This window comes from Oncorhynchus tshawytscha, unplaced genomic scaffold, assembly GCF_018296145.1.
Source record: "Oncorhynchus tshawytscha isolate Ot180627B unplaced genomic scaffold, Otsh_v2.0 Un_contig_1932_pilon_pilon, whole genome shotgun sequence".
Taxonomy (NCBI): Eukaryota; Metazoa; Chordata; class Actinopteri; order Salmoniformes; family Salmonidae; genus Oncorhynchus; species Oncorhynchus tshawytscha.
Window position 1 is genome coordinate 81935 of NW_024609082.1, and position 23066 is coordinate 105000.

The 23066-nt window shown below is 44.5% G+C and overlaps 1 protein-coding gene across 2 annotated transcripts; it reads left to right on the top strand.

Annotated features, from left to right (window-relative positions):
* Positions 1-208: 208 nt before the first annotated feature.
* Positions 209-17559, top strand: LOC112222915 (eukaryotic translation initiation factor 4E type 2). 2 transcript variants are annotated; one of them, XM_042314139.1, is made up of 9 exons: positions 209-417; positions 6284-6368; positions 8392-8526; positions 8648-8752; positions 10283-10331; positions 11396-11435; positions 11625-11688; positions 17039-17175; positions 17291-17559. In XM_042314139.1, exons 1-9 carry the CDS (start codon positions 401-403, stop codon positions 17328-17330), a joined length of 672 nt encoding a protein of 223 aa, XP_042170073.1. In that variant the 5' UTR covers positions 209-400; the 3' UTR covers positions 17331-17559. The 2 variants fall into 2 exon arrangements, with proteins under 2 accessions (XP_042170073.1, XP_042170072.1); XM_042314138.1 differs by lacking the exon at positions 11396-11435 and having other exon boundaries at positions 210-417; positions 11585-11688.
* Positions 17560-23066: the final 5507 nt, after the last annotated feature.

Below are 23066 nucleotides of genomic sequence, written 5' to 3' on the forward strand. Positions count from 1 at the left end.
ATATTACTGCTACAGTTCTTCAGATACTGCCTGAGCATACCGGTCCGCAACATGTATTACATTATGTTTATTATGAATTATCTAAAATAGGAAAGCAGGCCACAGATCCGTCCATCCATCCATCCAACCAACATCAATACATTCGAGAAATGAACGGAGCTGAGGCATTCCGTGTTCAACTTCGTTCCGTTTGTCCCATCCACCGACCGGTCTGCTTCCGTTCACAAGCGGAACCGCGGCTGTGTGGAACTTCAGTTGCACCGCGACCAGCTATCTTGCGTGTTGTTTGAAGCGAGTGAACGTAACCAGCGGGTTAATAAACGATTAACGTTTAAACCCATCAACTCTCCTTGTTGTCGTGAGGTTCGCTTCTCTGTGAAGAAGACTGCTCGAAGCTGAGATGAATCAATTTGAACAGTAAGTTATCTGTCTGCGCTAGCCATGATGCTAACCACGATGTTAGTTGTTTTAGCATCTACCCACAGTCACCAATTAGGTAGCATCTACCGACAGTCACCAATTAGGTAGCATCTACCCACAGTCACCAATTAGGTAGCATCTACCCACAGTCACCAATTAGGTAGCATCTACCCACAGTCACCAATTAGGTAGCATCTACCCACAGTCACCAATTAGGTAGCATCTACCCACAGTCACCAATTAGGTAGAATCTACCCACAGTCACCAATTAGGTAGCATCTACCCACAGTCACCAATTAGGTAGAATCTACCCACAGTCACCAATTAGGTAGCATCTACCCACAGTCACCAATTAGGTAGCATCTACCCACAGTCACCAATTAGGTAGCATCTACCCACAGTCACCAATTAGGTAGCATCTACCCACAGTCACCAATTAGGTAGCATCTACCCACAGTCACCAATTAGGTAGCATCTACCCACAGTCACCAATTAGGTAGAATCTACCCACAGTCACCAATTAGGTAGCATCTACCCACAGTCACCAATTAGGTAGCATCTACCCACAGTCCGCCAATTAGGTAACGTTAGCTAACAGCAACCCTTGCGTGGTTGTAAACTGCATGGAAGTGGTAACTATTTAAGTCAGGCCTGGCTCCACTGAAAATTAGTATATTGAATCCGCCATGGAGGCATGTTTTATAACATTATCGTATGTCCCAGCTGCTTGCCATAGTTTTGAAGTAACTGCGAAAAAGCCTTTATTTGAGGACATTTTTCATACTGCCAGCTACTATTTGTTATATTGAGCACCGTGCTCAACTCATTCTTCTGCATCACAATGCCAGCTGCGCTAAACGAGATTTCCCCGGTGAGCGATATCACTGTTTGCCTTGGTGCACGTTGTGGTGACCCACAGTGCCATAAATGACTGGTGCCTACCCATCAAAAGTGAAACATTTTCTGGTCATGGTTAACTATATTTTATTTAGAAAAATGTGTAAAACCTAAACAAAACATGTCCCTCTTTCTCAATATGTAACCCTGAACACGCCGTGACCCCTGAACACGCCGTAACCCCTAGCTGTACCCCTGAACACGCCGTGACCCTAATTATAGACCAGGGTAGCCTACAACACTTTTACAAACTATTTTAGTAATATGTTAGTTATAATACTAAAGAGCATTTTCATAATAAAAAAAAAAATCAAAACCTACAAGTATTTACAGTTTTAAATAATGTTGTTATTATTCCAAGGAAGAACATTTGATAAACAAGCCACATTTGTATTTATTTAAAATGTGGTTTGAATTGGGTGTGACTTGGTGACCTCTGTGTGAAAGTCCAGCAATTGGTGTGGAGCAGGTTTGAGACTGATCTCTGGAATTAATAAGAAAAATATAAATTTGTCATCTACCTCTCCAATGTCTTTACGGTCTGCTGTGAATTAATAACTTGAAATGTTAAAATTTTTCCAATAGGCGGCAGTATAAAACCACAAAGCATCAGTTCCAGTCTAAAGCAGCAAGATGATTGCCATGCAGTGTGCCATGCAGTGTGCCATGCGGTGTGCCATGCGGTGTGACATGCAGTGTGACATGCAGTGTGACATGCGGTGATGCAGTGTGACATGCAGTGTGACATGCATGCGGTGTGTGACATGCGGTGATGCAGTGTGACATGCAGTGATGCGGTGTGACATGCGGTGATGCAGTGTGACATGCGGTGATGCGGTGATGCAGTGTGACATGCGGTGATGCAGTGTGCCATGCAGTGTGACATGCAGTGATGCAGTGTAACATGCGGTGATGCAGTGTGACATGCAGTGTGACATGCAGTGAGGCAGTGTGACATGCAGTGATGCGGTGTGACATGCGGTGATGCAGTGTGACATGCGGTGATGCAGTGTGCCATGCAGTGTGACATGCAGTGATGCAGTGTAACATGCGGTGATGCAGTGTGATGCAGTGTGACATGCAGTGTGACATGCAGTGAGGCAGTGTGACATGCAGTGATGCGGTGTGACATGCGGTGATGCAGTGTGACATGCAGTGTGACATGCAGTGTGACATGCAGTGAGGCAGTGTGACATGCGGTGGTGCAGTGTGACATGCAGTGTGACATGCAGTGATGCAGTGTGACATGCGGTGATGCGGTGTGACATGCGGTGATGCGGTGTGACATGCGGTGATGCGGTGTGACATGCGGTGATGCAGTGTGACATGCGGTGATGCAGTGTGACAGGCAGTGTGACATGCACATTTATTATGTTACAGCCTTATTCTAAAATGGATTTGTTTTTTCCCCATCAATCTACACACAATACCACACAATGACAAAGCAAAAACAGGTTTATTTTTGTGTGCAATATTATAAAAAATAAAATAACTGCAATATCACATTTACATGAGTATTCAGACCCTTTACTCGGTACTTTGTTGAAGCACCTTAGGCAGCAATTACAGCCTCGAGTCTTCTTAGGTATGATGCTACATGCTTAGCAAACCCGTATTTGGGGAGTTTCTCCCATTCTTCTCTGCAGATCCTCTCTAGCTCTGTCAGGTTGGATGGGGAGCGTCGCTGCACAGCTATTTTCAGGTCTCTCCAGAGATGTTCGATCGGGCTCATATCCGGGCTCTGGCTTGGCCACTAAAGGACATTCAGAGAATTGTCCTGAAGCCACTCCTGCGTTGTCTTGGCTGTGTGCTTAGGGTCGTTGTCCTGTTGGAAGGTGAACCTTTGCCCCAGTCTGAGGTCCTGAGCGCTCTGGAGCAGGTTTTTCTCAAGGATCTCTCTGTACTTTGCTCCGTTCATCTTTCCCTTGATCCTGACTAGTCTCCCAGTCCCTGCCTCTGAAAACATCTCCACAGCATGATGCTGCCACCACCATGCTTCACCATAGGGATGGTGCCAGGTTTCCTCCAGATGTGGCGCTTGACATTTAGGCCAAAGAGTTCAATCTTGGTTTCATCAGACCAGAGAATATTGTTTCTCATTGTCTGAGAGTCCTTTAGGTGCCTTTTGGCAAACTCTAAGCGGGCAGTCGGGCCTTTTTCTGATGAGTGGCTTCTGTCTGGCCACTCTACCATAAAGACCTGATTGGTGGAGTGCTGCAGAGAAGGTTGTCCTTCTGGAAGGCTCTCCCATCCCCAAAGAGGAATTCTGGAGCTCTGTCAGTGACCATTGGGTTCCTGGTCACCTCCCTGACCAAGGCCCTTCTCTCCCAGTTTGGGCAGGCGGCCAGCTCTAGGAAGAGAGCTGAATTTCATCCAAAAGTAAAGGGGTCTGAATACTTTCAGAATGACCGGTACACAATCCATGTCTCAATTGTCTCAAGGCTTAAAAATCCTTCTTTAACCTATCTCCTCCCCTTCATCCACACTAACCTTGTGAATCATAAACTCAGTGCTTGATGTTGAAGTTACCACATAAGTAAAAAAAGAAACCAAGTGAAAACCAACATGCCAAACATCCTAAGAAAAATTATTTATTCGGTAATCTAACAATTGGAAAATGAGTTGTTTTATACCAAACTTTACTGCATTGGTCATCCCCACAATGTGGCAATTGAAAGGGTTAGCTAGTTACATCCTTTCTCAAAGATGACTGAACAGGGTGGCTGCTCTAGAGTTCCATAGCCCAGCAGACTCACCTGGGGACAGAGGATGGACACTATGTTTTTAGAAAAGTCTGGGAGGAGAGCGCATCAATTTGAGTACATCCAATTCAACCAGTGGCCCTGGATAATATGTTATGGGTTAGGGTTAGGCAGGAGGCCCTGGATAATATGGGTTACGGTTAAGCAGGAGGCCCTGGATAATATGGGTTACGGTTAGGCAGGAGGCCCTGGATAATATGGGTTAGGGTTAGGCAGGAGGCCATGGATAATATGGGTTAGGGTTAGGCAGGAGGCCATGGATAATATGGGTTAGGCAGGAGGCCCTGGATAATATGGGTTAGGGTTAGGCAGGAGGCCCTGGATAATATGTTATGGGTTAGGCAGGAGGCCCTGGATAATATGTTATGCGTTTAGGCAGGAGGCCCTGGATAATATGTTATGGGTTAGGGTTAGGCAGGAGGCCCTGGGGCAGTGGGAGGTCAGGGCTGTATAATCCTGGAGTAACTCCCTGTCAGAAAGGCTGGTTAGGCAGGAGGCCCTGGATCAGTGGGAGGTCAGGGGTGAGGGCTCACTTTCAAGCACACTCACTACCCCTATCAGTCCATCTCCAGGTGCTACAGAGATACTAGTGGCTGGGGTGATGCTGGCTCCACATCACCAAGGTCATCAGCTGCTAGTGGCTGGGGTGATGCTGGCTCCACATCACCAAGGTCATCAGCTGCTAGTGGCTGGGGTGATGCTGGCTCCACATCACCAAGGTCATCAGCTGCTAGTGGCTGGGGTGACGCTTTCTGACCATCTAACTATCTCTCCAGAGCCCAGATTATTCCGGTTACATCTGTAGGCTGTAGCTAGCTAATTGGATCTAGCTAACGTATGGTAGTTAGTCAACATGCATAGCTTCTGACACATCCCATGATCCTCCTTGCTTTACATCTGACAGATATAGCTACCATAGGCTAGATAATGGGTTCTGATAATTGCACTTTAGTTCATTATCTAGCTAGCTATGTGTAAAACTGACAGTCTGGTTGTAAAACGCAACTACTTAGCTTGCTAACCGACACTCAGTAACGTTAGCTTACCATGTTTTCAGGACAACTCGACATTCCTCTTGTCATTCCCGGTCAACTCCTTCTTGCTTACTCCCGTTTTTGCCTTATTGTCAAAAAGCCACACACTCGTTACACAGCCAGCTGGTGCAATTCTGTGTTCCAAAGCTGCGTACCGGCACAGCAACATCGCTTTTATCTCAAAGTGACATATCAAATTGATACATTTGCAAATTATTGTTTTGGGGGTGCTAATATGAAACATGGCATTTAATAAAAATATAAATGTAGGACGAACTCTCCGTCTTTAGTGTTTCTCTGGGGGCACAATAACTACTGAGCACAGGGCTTGAAATCATCTCCCCAGTTTAAACACGGCCTAATCCTGATTCGTCCAAATGATCGTTCCCCAAAACGAGGAACTACTGCTACCCGTAGTCACATTCTACGTGAGTCTTGACAGATTCTCGTTGTTTACATGCGAATCTGTCCACCAGAGATTATAATCCATGTCTCAAGATTTAAAAATCATTCTTTAACCCGTCTCCTCCCCTTTATCTACACTGATTTGAAGCGGATTTAATAAGTGACATCAATGGATCATAGCTTTCACACAGATTCACCTAGTCAGTCTGTCATGGAAAGAGCATAATGTTTTGTACACTCCGTTTATATTCTCTCCCCCCAGTCTGAAAGATGACAACCCAGAGGATCAGGAGTGTTAGGGTGTATAATGTGTGTGTATATTCTCTCCCCCCAGTCTGAGAGATGACAACCCAGAGGATCAGGAGTGTTAGGGTGTATAATGTGTGTGTATATTCTCTCCCCCCAGTCTGAAAGATGACGACCCAGGGGATCAGGAGTGTTAGGGTGTATAATGTGTGTGTATATTCTCTCCCCCAGTCTGAAAGATGACGACCCAGAGGATCAGGAGTGTTAGGGTGTATAATGTGTGTGTATATTCCCCCTCCCCCAGTCTGAAAGATGACGACCCAGGGGATCAGGAGTGTTAGGGTGTATAATGTGTGTGTATATTCTCTCCCCCAGTCTGAAAGATGACGACCCAGGGGATCAGGAGTGTTAGGGTGTATAATGTGTGTGTATATTCTCTCCCCCCAGTCTGAAAGATGACGACCCAGAGGATCAGGAGTGTTAGGGTGTATAATGTGTGTGTATATTCTCTCCCCCCAGTCTGAAAGATGACGACCCAGAGGATCAGGATGAGACGGTCTGTAACCGGGAGGAAGACTGCTCCATCAACAACAATCGACGCAAGGTACGCAACACACACTAAACACACAATCACTCATACAGTACCAGTCAAAAGTTTGGACACCTACTTATTAACGGGTTTTTCTTTATTTTTGCTATTTTCTACATTGTAGAGTAATAGCGAAGAGATCAAAACTATGAAATAACAAATGGAATCATGTAGTAACCAAATAAGTGTTAAACAAATCAAAATATATTTGAGATTCTTCAAAGTAGACACCCTTTGCCTTGATGACAGCTTTGCACACTCTTGGCATTCTCTCAACCAGCTTCACAAGGTAGTCACCTGGAATGCATTTCAATTAATAGGTGTGCCTTGTTAAACGCTAATCTGTGGAAGTTCTTTCTTCCTTAATGCGTTTGAGCCAATCAGTTGTGTCGTGACAAGGTAGGGGTGGTATACAAGAGAGCCCTATTTGGTAAAAGACCAAGTCCACATTATGGCAAGAACAGTACAAATTGTCAAAAAGAAACGACAGTCCATTACTTTAAGACATGAAGGTCAGTCAATCTGGAAAATTAAGAACTGTGAAAGTTTTTTCAAGTGCAGTCGCAAAAACCATCAAACACCTTCATGAAACTGGCTCTCATGAGGACCGCCACAGAAAAGGAAGACCCAGGAGCTCTGCTGCAGAGGATAAGTTCATTAGAGTTACCAGCCTCAGATTGCAGCCCAAATAAATGCTTCACAGAGTTCAAGTAACGGACACATCTCAACATCAACTGTTCAGAGGAAACTGCGTGAATCAGGCCTTCATGGTCGAATTGCTGTAAAGAAACCACTACTAAAGGACACCAATAAGAAGAAGAGACTTGTTTGGGCCAAGAAACACAAGCAATGGACATTAGACCGGTAGAAATCTGTCCTTTGGTCTGATGAGTCCAAATTTGAGATTCTTGGTTCCAACCGCCGTGTCTTTGTGAGAGACTGAGGATGATCTCCGCATGTGTGGTTCCCACCGTGAAGCATGGAGGAGATGGTGTGGGGGTGCTATGCTGGTGACACTGTCTGTGATTTATTGAGAATTCAAGGCACACTTAACCAGCATGACTACCACAGCATTCTGCAGTGATATGCCATCCCATCTGGTTTGCATTTAGTGGGACTATCATTTGTTTTTCAACAGGACAATGACCCAACACCTCCAGGCTGTGTAAAGGCTATTTGACCAAGAAGGAGAGTGATGGAGTGCTGCATCAGATGACCTGGCCTCCACAATCACCCGACCTCAACCCAATTGAAATGGTTTGGGATGAGTTGGACCGCAGAGTGAAGGTAAAGCAGCCAACAAGTGCTCAGCATATGTGGGAACTCCTTCTGTTGGAAAACATTTCAGGTGAAGCTGGTTGAGAGAAGGCCAAGAGTGTGCAAAGCTGTCATCGAGGCAAAGGGTGGCTACTTTGAAGAAATGTCAAATATAAAATATATTTATTTGTTTAACTTTTTGGGGGGAGTTACTACATGATTCCATATGTGTTATTTCATAGTTCTGATGTCTTCACTATTATTCTACAATGTAGAAAATAGTAAAAAATTAAGAAAAACCCTTGAATGAGTAGGTGTGTTTAAACCTTTGACTGGTACTGTAGATTTTTCATTTCATTGTATATATTTTCACTAATCCAACCTGAAAAATGTGCTAATTGCCAACAACAGTCTATTTGAAAGAAATACGTAATAATATACCACATCCATTCCTTAAATATGAATTGAAGCGTTACTTTACATTCTACAACTGGCATCACTGACAGACTTGACCAGATGGGAACAAATGGGATTCATCCCCCTCCTTCCGTCAATCTGTGCTCATCTATCCTATTTTCCCTCAAATCTGATTTAATATTTGGGTTCAAGTAATCCTTGCAGATTTAAGCCTGTGTAACCTGTTTTATAGCTAATGCCTCATACTGCGTGTGTGCGTGCGTGCAGGGGAACATCCTCTCCAGTATAACTATACCTTGTTGGTACTCATACTGACTGTGTGTGTGTGTGTGTGTGTGTGTGTGTGTGTGTGTGTGTGTGTTAGACAGTGAGTCCTGCAGTAGGGGAACATCCTCTCCAGTATAACTATACCTTGTGGTATTCTCGGAGGACTCCGTCCCGGCCCGCCAACACACAGAGTTATGAACAAAACATCAGACAGATCGGCACGGTCGCATCGGTCAGTACACACACACCACTAACACTCATCATATACACACTGTGTTTAACATGTGGTTGATAGGGTTAGGATGTGACCAGCTGATTGGTTGATGTTATCTTGTGCTGTGATTGGTTGCCAGGTGGAGCAGTTCTGGAAGTTCTACAGTCACCTGGTGCGACCGGGAGATCTGACTGGCCACTCTGACTTCCACCTGTTTAAAGAGGGAATCAAACCCATGTGGGAGGTAACATGTAGATATATACATTGTTATTATTATATATACAGTTGAAGTCAGAAGTTTATATACACCGTAGCCACAATTCCTGACATTTAATCCAAGTAAAAATTCCCTGTCTAAGGTCAGTTAGGATCACCACTTTATTTGAAGAATGTGAAATGTCAGAATAATAGTAGAGAGAATTATTTCAGCTTTTATTTCTTTCATCACATTCCCAGTGGGTCAGAAGTTTACATGCACTCAATTAGTATTTGGTAGCATTGCCTTTCAATTGTTTAACTTGGGTCAAATGTTTCGGGTAGCCTTCCACAAGCTTCCCACAATAAATTGGTTGAATTTTGGCCCCTTCCTCCTGACAAAGCTGGTGTAACGGAGTCAGGTTTGTAGGCCTCCATGCTCGCACACACCACTCCAATACCTTGACTTTGTTGTCCTTAAGCCATTTTGCCACAACTTTGGAAGTATGCTTGGGGCGAAGTCTTTTGGAGGATGGCCTCGTGTCAAGAAGGGCAGCAAAGAAGCCACTTCTCTCCAGGAAAAACATCAGGGACAGACTGATATTCTGCAAAAGGTGCAGGGATTGGACTGCTGAGGACTGTGGTAAAGTCATTTTCTCTGATGAATCCCCTTTACGATTGTTTGGGGCATCCTGAAAAAAGCTTGTCCGGGGGAAGACAAGGTGAGAGCTACCATCAGTCCTGTGTCATGCTGACAGTAAAGCATCCTGAGACCATTCATGTGTGGGGTTGCTTCTCAGCCAAGGGAGTGGGCTCACTCACAATTTGCCTAAGAACACAGCCATGAATAAAGAATGGTACCAACACATCCTCTGAGAGCAACTTCTCCCAACCATCCAGGAACAGTTTGGTGATGAACAAGGCCTTTTCCAGCATGATGGAGCACCTTGTCATAAGGCAAAAGTGATAACTAAGTGGCTCGGGAACAAAACATGGTTATTTCGGGTCCATGGCCAGGAAACTCCCCAGACCTTAATCCCATTGAGAACTTGTGGTCAATCCTCAAGAGGCGGGTGGACAAACAAAAAGCCACAAATTCTGACAAACTCCAAGCATAGATTATGCAAGAATGGGCTGCCATCAGTCAGGATGTGGCCCAGAAGTTAATTGACAGCATGCCAGGGCGGATTGCAGAGGTCTTGAAAAAGAAGGGTCAACACTGCAAATGTTGACTCTTTGCATCAACTTCATGTAATTGTCAATAAAAGCCTTTGACACTTATGAAATGCTTGTAATTATATTTCAGTATCCATAGTAACTTCTGACAAAAATATCTAAAGACACTGAAGCAGCAAACTTTGTGGAAATTAATATTTGTGTCATTCTCAACTTTTGGCCACAACTGTATATAGATGATATTATTTTTTAATTTTTATTATATATAGGTATAATGTGGGAGGTGTGTGTCTCTAAGATGGTGAGTCCATCAGTATGATAACATCCCATCCAGTATAACCATACCTTTTTGGTATTCACTGTGTGTGTGTGTGTGTGTGTGTGTGTGTGTGTAACCCTCCAGGATGAAGCTAATAAGAACGGAGGGAAGTGGATCATCAGGCTGCGGAAAGGTCTGTTGTTATTATAAGACACAACCTGTTCGCTTTGCTTCTCATGTTTTCTTTTACCATTCTCTAAATCTCCCTTCAAGTGTAGACATCACACCAACACATACTGGAGGAGGTACTGGATAGCTACAGTATCTAGCCTAGCTAATGAACTAGCTACATCACAATACATACTGGAGGAGGTCCTGGATAGCTACAGTAGCTAGCCTAGCTAATGAACTAGCTACATCACAATATATACTGGAGGAGGTCCTGGATAGCTACAGTAGCTAGCCTAGCTAATGAACTAGCTACATCACAATACATACTGGAGGAGGTCCTGGATAGCTACAGTAGCTAGCCTAGCTAATGAACTAGCTACATCACAACACATACTGGAGGAGGTACTGGTTAGCTACAGTAGCTAGCCTAGCTAATGAACTAGCTACATCACAACACATACTGGAGGAAGTACTGGATAGCTACAGTAGCTAGCCTAGCTAACAAACTAGCTACATCACAACACATACTGGAGGAGGTACTTGTTAGCTACAGTAGCTAGCCTAGCTAATGAACTAGCTACATCACAACACATACTGGAGGAAGTACTGGATAGCTACAGCAGCTAGCCTAGCTAATGAACTAGCTACATCACAACACATACTGGAGGAAGTACTGGATAGCTACAGTAGCTAGCCTAGCTAACGAAGTAGCTACATCACAACACATACTGGAGGAGGTACTGGATAGCTACAGTAGCTAGCCTAGCTAACGAACTAGCTACAACACATACTGGAAGAGGTACTGGATAGCTACAGTAGCTAGCTTAGCCAACTATCTAGCTACGTCGGCTTAAGGGACGTTCTGGTACTGGTTCCGACCGCCATTTTGCTTAGAAATCTATCTGTGGACACTAGATTAAAATGGCTTGAATTGAGCAGTAGCCCTGATTTTCAGAAGCACCGGAGAATGTCTACTGTGTGAAACAGGAGGTGAAATCTGACACCACTTGTTGTTGACAGGTCTGGCCAGCAGGTTCTGGGAGACCATTATTCTGGCCATGTTGTTAATATTGTTGTTGTTGACAGGTCTGGCCAGCAGGTTCTGGGAGAACATTATTCTGGCCATGTTGTTAATATTGTTGTTGACAGGTCTGGCCAGCAGGTTCTGGGAGAACATTATTCTGACCATGTTGTTAATATTGTTGTTGACAGGTCTGGCCAGCAGGTTCTGGGAGAACATTATTCTGACCATGTTGTTAATATTGTTGTTGACAGGTCTGGCCAGCAGGTTCTGGGAGAACATTATTCTGGCCATGTTGGGAGAACAGTTCATGGTGGGAGAGGAGATCTGTGGGGTGGTGGTCTCTATTCGCTTCCAGGTACGTACACACACACAGAGGAGATCTGTGGGGTGGTGGTCTCTATTCGCTTCCAGGTACGTACACACACACACACACACACACACACACACACACACACACACACACACACACACACAGAGGAGATCTGTGGGGTGGTGGTCTCTATTCGCTTCCAGGTACGTACACACACACACAGAGAGGAGATCTGTGGGGTGGTGGTCTCTATACGGTTCCAGGTACGTACGTACGTACACACACACACACACAGAGGAGACACACACACACACACAGAGAGGAGATCTGTGGGGTGGTGGTCTCTATTACGGTTCCAGGTACGTACGTACACACACACACAGAGAGGAGACACACACACACACACACACACGCACACAGAGAGGAGATCTGTGGGGTGGTGGTCTCTATTCTCTTCCAGGTACGTACACACACACACACACACACACGTGTGGTTTGGCGCATGGCCGCTTGGTGCAATACAGCTCAATCTACCACATTCCTGGCTATTGGTTGTCACTAGTTACCACAGCCACAAAATCATAAAACCCAACTATTTTTACATTTTCCCTTCTTAAAATATGGTTTTAAACCTTAACCCTAACATCGATGGGGCTGTAGTGGAGCTGGTCGAGAGTTTCAAGTTCGTTGGTGATGTGGACACCATCATCAAATCAAATGTATTAATATAGCCCTTCGTACATCAGCTGATATCTCAAAGTGCTGTACAGAAACCCAGCCTAAAACCCCAAACAGCAAACAATGCAGGTGTAGAAGCACAGTGGCTAGGAAAAACTCCCTAGAAAGGCTAAAACCTAGGAACAAACCTAGAGAGGAACCAGGCTATGAGGGGTGGCCAGTCCTCTTCTGGCTGTGCCAGGTGGAGATTATAACAGAACATGGCCAAGATGTTCATAAATGACCAGCATGGTCAAATAATAGGTCTGGGACAGGTAGCACGCCCGGTGAACAGGCCAGGGTTCCATAGCTGCAGGCAGAACAGTTGAAACTGGAGCAGCAGCACGGCCAGGTGGACTGGGGGACAGCAAGGAGTCATGCCAGGTAGTCCTGAGGCATGGTCCTAGGGCTCAGGTCCTCCGAGAGAGAGAATTAGATATAACAAACTGACCCTAGCCCCCCGACACATAAACTACTGCAGTATAAATACTGGAGGCTGAGACGGGAGGGGTCAGACACTGTGGCCCCATCCGATGATACCCCCGGACAGGGCCAAACAGGAAGGATATAACCCCACCCACTTTGCCAAAGCACAGCCCCCACACCACTAGAGGGATATCTTCAACCACCAACTTACCATCCTGAGACAAGGCAGAGTATAGCCCACAAAGATCTCTGCCACGGCACAACCCAAGGGGGGGCACATCCCAGACAGGAAGATCACATCAGTGACTCAACCCACTCAAGTGACGCACCCCTCCTAGGGATGGCATGAAAGAGCACCAGAAAGCCAGTGACTCAGACCCTGTAACAGGGTTAGAGGCAGAGAATTCCAGTGGAAAGAGAGGAACCGGCCAGGCAGAGACAGCAAGGGCGGTTCGTTGCTCCAGAGCCTTTCCGTCATGGTCCAAACATACCAAGAAATTGGTGAAGAGGGCACAACAAAACCTTTTCCCCCTCAGAAGACTGAAAAGATTTGGCATGGGTCTCCAGATCCTCAAAAATGTCTACAGCTGCAACATCGATAGCATCCTGACTAGTTGCATCACTGTCTGGTATGGTAACTGCTCAGCATCTGACCATAAGGCACTACAGAGGGTAGTGTGTACGGCCCAGTACATCACTGGGGCCAAGCTTCCTGCCATCCAGGACCTATAAAATAGGCGGTGTCTAAGGAAAGCCCATAAAATTGTCAGACTCATCATCAAGTCATAGACTGTTCTCCCTGCTACCACACGGCAAGCAGTACCGGAGCACCAAGTCTGGGTCCAAAAGGCATCCCTGTAGCGGGATAATTTTCGTCTGCAACCACTGAAAAGCATAGCGCAACAGTCAAATAATATTACTAGAAAATATTCATATTCATGAATTCACTATGCAATATTTTGAAACACAGCTTAGCCTTTTGTTAATCACCTTGTTGTCTCAGATTTTGAAATGATGCTTTACAGCGAAAGCAATCCAAGCGTTTGTGTAAGTTTATCGATAGCCTAGCATAGCATTATGTACACTAAGCATCAGGAAGCTTGGTCACGAAAATCAAAAAAAGCAATCAAATTAATCGTTTACCTTTGATCTTCGGATGTTTTCACTCACGAGACTCCCAGTTACACAACAAATGTTCCTTTTGTTCCATAAAGATTATTTTTATACCCAAAATACTGACGTTTGTTTGTCGCGTTATGTTCAGAAATCCACAGGAAAGAGCAGTCACGACAACGCAGACGGAAATTCCAAATAGTCTCCATAATGTCCACAGAAACATGTCAAACGTTTTTTATAATCATTCCTCAGGTAGTTTAAAAGATATATTCGATAATATATCAACTGAGTGTGTAGCTTTTTCCATAACAGCGGGAGGAACAATGTTTACTCAATTGCGCACCAACTCACTCTGAGAGCCCCCACCTCTCCACTTACGCAATGTGATCCTTCACGCTCATTTTTCAAAATAAAAGCCTGAAACTGTCTAAAGACTGACACCTTAGGGAAGCCACAGAAAAATAATCTGGTTGATGTCCCTTTTAAATGGAGGACAGGCCTGCATAGGAACACAGAGGTCTCAAAATAAGAGGCACTTCCTGATTGGATTATCCTCAGCCTTTCGCCTGCAATATCAGTTCTGTTATACTCACAGAATATTTTTACAGTTTTGGAAACTTTTTAGTGTTTTCTATCCTAATCTGTCAATTATATGCATCTGGTCATGAGAAATGGACCGTTTACTTTGGGAACGTTATTTTTCCAAACATAAAAATAGTGCCCCCTAGCTTCAAGAGGTTATTAACCTACATGTACAAATGACCTCCAATAACATGCTAACCCTAACCCACACTGACTCCGGTGTCCCCTGTATATAGCCTCGTTATTGTTACTTTTTATTATTAATTATTGTTTTAGTCTACTTGGTCATTTTTTTCTTAACTCTATTTCTTGAACTGCACTGTTGGTTAAGGGCTTGTAATTAAGCATTTCAAGGTAATGTTTACACTTGTTGTATTCGACGCATGTGACAAACTTTGATTTGAACATAAAACACACTGCTAACCTTAACCACACTGCTAACGTTAACCCTAACCTTAACCACACTGCTAACGTTAACCCTAACCACACTGCTAACGTTAACCCTAACCACACTGCTAACGTTAACCCTAACCACACTGCTAACGTTAACCCTAACCACACTGCTAACGTTAACCCTAACCTTAACCACACTGCTAAACTTGTTTTCATACATTTTTACAATATAGCCAATTTTGTCTGTGGTAACTAGTGGAAACCCTACCAGACGGCACACCTCCCTCTCCTCCATGTTGTCAGTACGTACTTCGCTTCCCACTTCAATGTGATGGCTTGTTGGGTTGGGGGTTAGGGGTTAGGGTTAGTATAACATGGGTTATTCCTCCATGTTGTCAGTACTTCACTTCCCACTTGTATGTGATGGCTTGTTGGGTTAGGGGTTAGGGTTAGTATAACATGGGTTATTCCTCCATGTTGTCAGTACGTACTTCGTTTCCCACTTCAATGTGATACATGACCGCGTGTTCAGACATCCAACAAGTCTGGTTCTAGGTATGGGTATTGAAGCTGACATTCTATACCATTGGTATCTAGTAGTCTGGTTCTAGATATGCCTTATGGGTATTGAAGCTGACATTCTATACCATTGATATCTAGTAGTCTGGTTCTAGATATGTCTTATGGGTATTGAAGCTGACATTCTATACCATTGGTATCTAGTAGTCTGGTTCTAGATATTGGTATTGAAGCTGACATTCTATACCATTGGTATCTAGTAGTCTGGTTCTAGATATGTCTTATGGGTATTGAAGCTGACATTCTATACCATTGGTATCTAGTAGTCTGGTTCTAGATATTGGTATTGAAGCTGACATTCTATACCATTGGTATCTAGTAGTCTGGTTCTAGATATTGGTATTGAAGCTGACATTCTATACCATTGGTATCTAGTAGTCTGGTTCTAGATATGCCTTATGGGTATTGAAGCTGACATTCTATACCATTGGTATCTAGTAGTCTGGTTCTAGATATGCCTTATGGGTATTGAAGCTGACATTCTATACCATTGGTATCTAATAGTCTGGTTCTAGATATGCCTTATGGGTATTGAAGCTAACATTCTATACCATTGGTATCTAATAGTCTGGTTCTAGATATGCCTTATGGGTATTGAAGCTGACATTCTATACCATTGGTATCTAGTAGTCTGGTTCTAGATATGCCTTCGTCCCTTATCTCACGGCTGCCAGAAACGGGTTTGGTCTCACGGCGCCTCCCTTTCAGCGTCTGTACTGCCTCCATTTCAGTCAGTTCATACAGGACTGATGATGTCACTTCCCCGTCTCACTCTATCATTTTTTTTCAGCTGTTAACGATGAGTTGCGGAGCGCTTTATATCCAAATAATTTGAAAGATTCCGATCTCCTACTTACAGTATTTGTGAAATGTAATTTTATGTTAGTGGCCTGCGAGTGGTAGTTTTGGGATAACTGTAATAAAAAGGTTTTCGGTTAGGGATTTTTTTCTAAATGTTAACGATCCAAAATGTGTTTAAACATTTTAAATGTCACATCCCTACTACTAAGGGCACAAAGTTGGCAAAGGATTCCCTCTCGAAGAGGGGGAGCAGGGGAGCCCTCGATGACTCGACAACGAGCGTTTGACTTGTGAACGCCGAATATCGAGTGGTCAGTGTAATGTGTGTTTCTCTAGGAAGACATCCGGTCTATATGACAGCCAGCGATCAGGGTTAGTGTGTAATGTGTGTTTCTCTAGGAAGACATCCTGTCTATATGACAGCCAGCGATCAGGGTTAGTGTGTAATGTGTGTTTCTCTAGGAAGACATCCTGTCTATATGACAGCCAGCGATCAGGGTTAGTGTGTAATGTGTGTTTCTCTAGGAAGACATCCTGTCTATATGACAGCCAGCGATCAGGGTTAGTGTGTAATGTGTGTTTCTCTAGGAAGACATCCTGTCTATATGACAGCCAGCGATCAGGGTTAGTGTGTAATGTGTGTTTCTCTAGGAAGACATCCTGTCTATATGACAGCCAGTGATCAGGGTTAGTGTGTAATGTGTGTTTCTCTAGGAAGACATCCTGTCTTATATGACAGCCAGCGATCAGGGTTAGTGTGTAATGTTCTTGTTGTTTACAGGAAGACATCTTGTCTATATGGAATAAGACGGCCAGCGATCAGGTGACGACATCTAGAATCCGAGACACTCTTCGACGCGTTCTGAACCTCCCTCCCAACACCATCATGGAGTACAAGACACACAACGACAGCCTTAAGTACGATTCACACACACACTCCCACCTAACACCATCGTGGACACACAACGACCACTCAGTGTTTTGTGTTGTCTCTAAGGAGAATTCTGTTTATTGATCTGTGTTTTCTTCTTAGGGATAATTCCAGCTTCCGCAACACAAAGATCACCCTGTGAAGAGATGGAGGATGGAGAGAAAGCAAGAGGAGGAGGGAGAGACTGGAGTGGAGGGAGAGAACGTTTTCTCCCTCCCTCCACTCCCATCTCTGCCTCTCTCACTCAGAGATTTTTCACTGCGGAGATGGAGTAGTGTGTTTTTGCAGCTTGTCCATGAGTTACAACAGGCCAGTGTGGGACCGACTGTGTGTTCTTCCATGACAATACAGAAATAAAAGTGTCTTTGGTATCCTGTCTGACCACGTCATTATTACATTAACCCTAATCTTAATCTGTTTTTTAAAATCCTAAATGTGACCTGTGGAATGCTCATGTAATGTTGACTATATGGTTCCATGTGGTTGTTTCCTGTCCAGTGCTCTCAGGTTGTTACATTTGTATAATTTTAGGGGCGGAACAAAATGTGAGAGGGAGGTGACATCTGAGGTACCGGATATTTTTTAAATAATAAAGCGTAGTGTAGAGGCACATACAGAAGTTTTTTATTTTATTTAACTTGGCAATTCAGAATAGAACATTTTTTTTTTATAATGACGGCCTACACCTGCCGAACCCGCACGATGCCGGGCCAACTGAGATGCAGTGCCTTAGACTGCTGAGATGCAGTGCCTTACATGGAACCCAAACCGGCTGCGCGCGTGCGTCATCGTGCGTAAATGTATTTTGTCCCTTCACACAACACGATCACGACAGACAGGTTAAAAAATCTAAACAAACTCGACCAATGATATTCATTTGGGGAAAGGTCGAAAAGCATTAAACATTTATGACACTTTAGCTAGTTAGCTTGCACTTGCTTGCTAATTTGTCCTATTTAGCTAGCTTGTTGTTTCTAGCTAATTTGTTCTTGGATATAAACTAGTTATTTTACATGAAATGCACAAGGTCCTCTACTACGACAATTAATCCACACATAAAACGGTTAACCAAATTGTTTCTAGTCATCTCTCTTCCTTCCAGGCTTTTTCTTCTTGACTTGTTGCGTTTCATAAATTAGGTGCATTACCGCCACTGACCTCGTTCGTCTTTCAGTCACCCACGTGGGTATAACCAATGAGGAGATGGCACGTGGGTACCTGCTTCTATAAACCAATGAGGAGATGGGAGAGGCAGGACTGGCAGTGTGATCTGCGTCAGAAATAGAACTGATTGGGTGCAGTAATTGAATAACAGATTTCTACATTTATTTTGCAACGCAAGCGGTGTAGTCAGCCTGTTAGACCGCTGCTCCACTTGGGAGCCAAAAGTTGCACACATGGGGGTAAAATCAATAAAAATGACATTGTATTGAATCCATCAATAGTTTAAGCCCAGGTGTGTTGTGGGTACAATATGAGGAAATTAGTCAAAGAGAATAGTTTCCAGTTTCACTGACTCAGGTCCGGGCAGGTGATGGCCGAAGCTTTCGTGCCAATAGCTTTTCCCTGTTACACTTCTCTGTAGAACAATACTTGGAAGTTGATCAAATATTTTGGCAGCCTACAGCATAGAGTATTCTCTTTTCAGCAGGAGACATTTGCTTTCCAATCTGTCGATTGTAGTTGAAATAAAAGGCTTGTATTGTGTTTGCAGTTACCTGTTACCCACTTCGGGTCTGGAACAGCTTGGTGGAAAGACCTGTCACCCACTCCAGGCCTGGAACAGCTTGGTGGAAAGACCTGTCACCCACTCCAGGCCTGGAACAGCTTGGTGGAAAGACAGTTACCCACTTCAGGTCTGGAACAGCTTGGTGGAAACACAGTTACCTGTCACCCACTCCAGGCCTGGAACTGCTTGGTGGAAAGACCTGTCACCCACTTCAGGTCTGGAACAGCTTGGTGGAAAGACCTGTCACCCACTCCAAGTCTGGAACAGCTTGGTGGAAACACAGTTACCTGTCACCCACTTCAGGTCTGGAACAGCTTGGTGGAAAGACCTGTCACCCACTCCAGGTGTGGAACAGCTTGGTGGAAAGACCTGTCACCCACTCCAGGTCTGGAACAGCTTGGTGGAAAGACAGTTAGCTGTCACCCTCTCCAGGTCTGGAACAGCTTGGTGGAAAGACCTGTCACCCACTCCAGATCTGAAAAATTGGCACAATATAATTTTAATGACAAAGCCTTGAGTACACACTAACCTAAACAGAACAGACTATGGGAGGCTCACAGTACTACATAGAGCCATGATTACATGGACCTCTATTCCACATCAGGTAACTGATGTAGCAGTAGAATCAGATTTTAAAAAACAGATAAAAATACACCTTATGGAACAGCAGGGACTGTGAAGCAACACAAACATACACACGATAACATACTGTGCACTGTGTGTGTTTTCTGTGTTATTATGACTTAGAAGTCTCAACCTGACCACATCATTGTAGTCGGCCATTCAGTGATTAGCTTGGGGAAAATTACTATCAGTAAAAATGAGTGTCCAGTAAAAATGATATCAAATATTCAGATCTGGATAGACAAGTAGGCTAAATCATGTGAAGTTACAAACCTCAAGGGCTTAGTCTAGACTCAAGTTAAATAAAGGATGCAGGACATGAGCTCTAGGACCATGCCTCAGGACTACCTGGCCTGACGACTCCTGGCCTCAGGACTACCTGGCCTGACAACTCCTGGCCTCAGGACTACCTGGCCTGACCACTCCTGGCCTGACGTCTCCTGGCCTCAGGACTACCTGGCCTCTGGACTACCTGGCCTGACGACTCCTGGCCTCAGGACTACCTGGCCCCAGCACTACCTGGCCTGACAATTCTTGGCCTCAGGACTACCTGGCCTCTGGACTACCTGACCTGACGACTCCTGGTCTCAGGACTACCTGGCCTGACGACTCCTGGCCTGACGACTCCTGGCCTCAGGACTACCTGGCCTGACGACTCCTGGCCTGACGACTCCTGGCCTCAGGACTACCTGGCCTGACCACTCCTGGCCCGACGACTCCTGGCCTGACGACTCCTGTCCTCAGGACTACCTAGCCTCTGGACTACCTGGCCTGACGAGTCCTGGCCTGACGACTCCTGGCCTCAGGACTACCTGTCCTGACGACTCTTGGCCTGACGACTCCTGGCCTCAGGACCACCTGGCCTGACGACTCCTGGCCTGACGACTCCTGGCCTGACGACTCCTGGCTGTCCCCGTCTCCAGTCCACCTAGTCGTGCTGCTAATCCAGTCTCTGCTGTTTCTGTCTGCTGCTATGGAACCCGACCTGCTCAAGGCTCACCGGAGGTACTACCTTTTACCAGACCCGCTGTTTGATCCTGTCTCTCTCTACCGGACCTACTGTCCCAACATCTAAATGCTCAGCTAAGAAGAGCAAGTGGCATTTACTCCTGAGGTGCTGAACTATTGCACCCTCTATAAACCTCTATTATTTGACACAGCTGATCATCTATGAACGTTTAAACGTCTTGAAGAATAAACTGTCTGAATGGCTGTAATATTTTATCATTTCCACCAGCACAGCCAGAAGAGGACTGGCCATCCCTCATAGCCTGGTTCCTCTCTAGGTTTCTTCTTAGGTTCCTGCCTTTCTAGGGAGTTTTTCCTAGCCACTGTGCTTCTACACCTGCATTGCTTGCTGTTTGGGGTTGTAGGCTGTGTTTCTGTACAGCACTTTGTGACATCTGCTGATGTAAAAGGGGCTTTATAAAATACATGTGATAGATTTCCTGTATATGCTTCTGTTCATGTTAGTAACTCTAAATCTGAATATGACATTGAGTTGTCTTACCTTTCCTCAATAGGAAGTTTTACCTTAAGCCAACACTTTCTCCTGGTCTTTCCTGCTGGGGACATGCTGGGGACATGCTGGGGACAGGGGGCTTCAGGGTTGGGAATGGAGGCCCTAGAAAAATTGAATATTAATATTAATATTGTGTATCTCATCTGATTGAGAATTTCTGACGATATACTGACAATTTACTGTATATGTCTATTTTCTTTAGAAAAACTGCCACCAAACCACACAATTCTATCTAGTGAGTGTGCACACAACCATTAGCTTATTTTACCAAGTCAAAAACATATTGTCAAGGGACCCAACCAATAACAACGACGCTAGCCTACTGCACCCCATATCAACCAACTTGTCAACGAGTAGTAACAAGACTATATTGTTGTCATTCAGTAACGTTAACACTGTAACCTCTCGCTTCGAAAACACCGACTGTGTTTTTGCGATTTGATACACCAGAAGTGCATCATTTGCAATGGAACGTTGCATTTTCCTTGCAGCATTGCATTGCAGTGCGTTCTGTGTGGTGCATACGTTTATCGAAGGATTTATCCAACGTATTGTGACGGCCCTGAATTTTTCTGAACTGTCTCAGTGCTTCCCCTTCAATTCCCAATTAAATAGCCAGCATCAGCTGCCCAAAATTGGGGTTGTGATGGAGACGTGAATAAGGATGTGTTCAACCCTCAGTTCCGAAGCTTCGCTATTCCGTTGTTTTGTTTCCTTAAAGTGTGTTTTGTAGCCTAATAGAGTTTACCCAGGATCGGATCCACTCTTTGCGTCCGTGGACTACACCTCTCTGTTCTTCGTGGCCTTTTCTCGGCTGGAGATCCGTTGGCGGATTGGATTGTCTGATTGACCGACTGACTACAACCTTTTTGTACACGGTATTTCATTTGTTTTGGGGTGATGTATACTGTGATTTATGTAGTTAGTTATAAGTGAGGACGTATTAGTCTTTGACACTGTTGATGAATGATATATGAGAAACGAGACCAAGTTGAGACTCTGGACAAGGCGGATACGGTATAGTAAAGGCCGTTTATTCAAGAGTAATGATATCTGGCAAAACGTGCTGCACGGCCCCGTTTCGTCAAGTTCTTAGTGAACTATTGGAAAAAAGAGACCGGACACATGTCGGACAGTTCATTTTATACATTGAAATGACGTAGGTAGATTCTGGTAGTCCTGGCTTCTGGTAGGTTGCTTGTAGTTGATAGACAGTCTCCTCCAGCCTGGTGTCAGTATCCCATTGGTTCTCGACAGAGTTCTTTGTCTTTGGAGCCCATCCCCAGGGGAGGGGGTGTGTGTGTGTATGTGTGTGCGTTCCTGTCTTGGCAAGTCTGTGTGTCCTCGCAGTGAGTGTGTGTGTGAGAGATATCCTGTATGAGCCCTACCATGTTTTACTGTGAAAATACATTGCTATGTGTTGTCTCAGTTATAGCAATGCAATAGCAGTAAGCTGGTCATTTGCATAGGAAATAGCACTTCATTACAATACGCTTTATAGTTGTGTTGTAAAATAAGTGTTATTTTGATTTACGCTACGGACAAACATTGCGTGACTAAGGTCACTTGAGTCCCTGAACTTCTTTACCGGACTGGACTCTTTTTATGCCCGAGGTACAGGACATTTCTGGAGGAACAAGAACGCATTATTTGTTATATTGTTATGTGATCATTTATGTTGTTAATACATGTTTTTGAAGTTCTTTCCAATGTTTTAAGGGTGAAAAGTGTATTTCCATCCTGACTTTCACATGAGTCCTTTGTATTGGTGTTGATACTTGACGGACCAGATGGGACTCATTCCCTCCCAAACCAAAAGGAGAAACCAATGTTTTCTCTGGTAGGCACAACCTACCTGGCACCCCTATAAATAATAACCTCAAGTCAAAACCGGTAGACTATGCATCAAGTTGTATGCGTAGACTTGACAGAAAGTAGCTGAATGTTGAATTTTTGTTGCACACATCCAGTAATAAAATGTGGGATTACATAATAAAAACAGT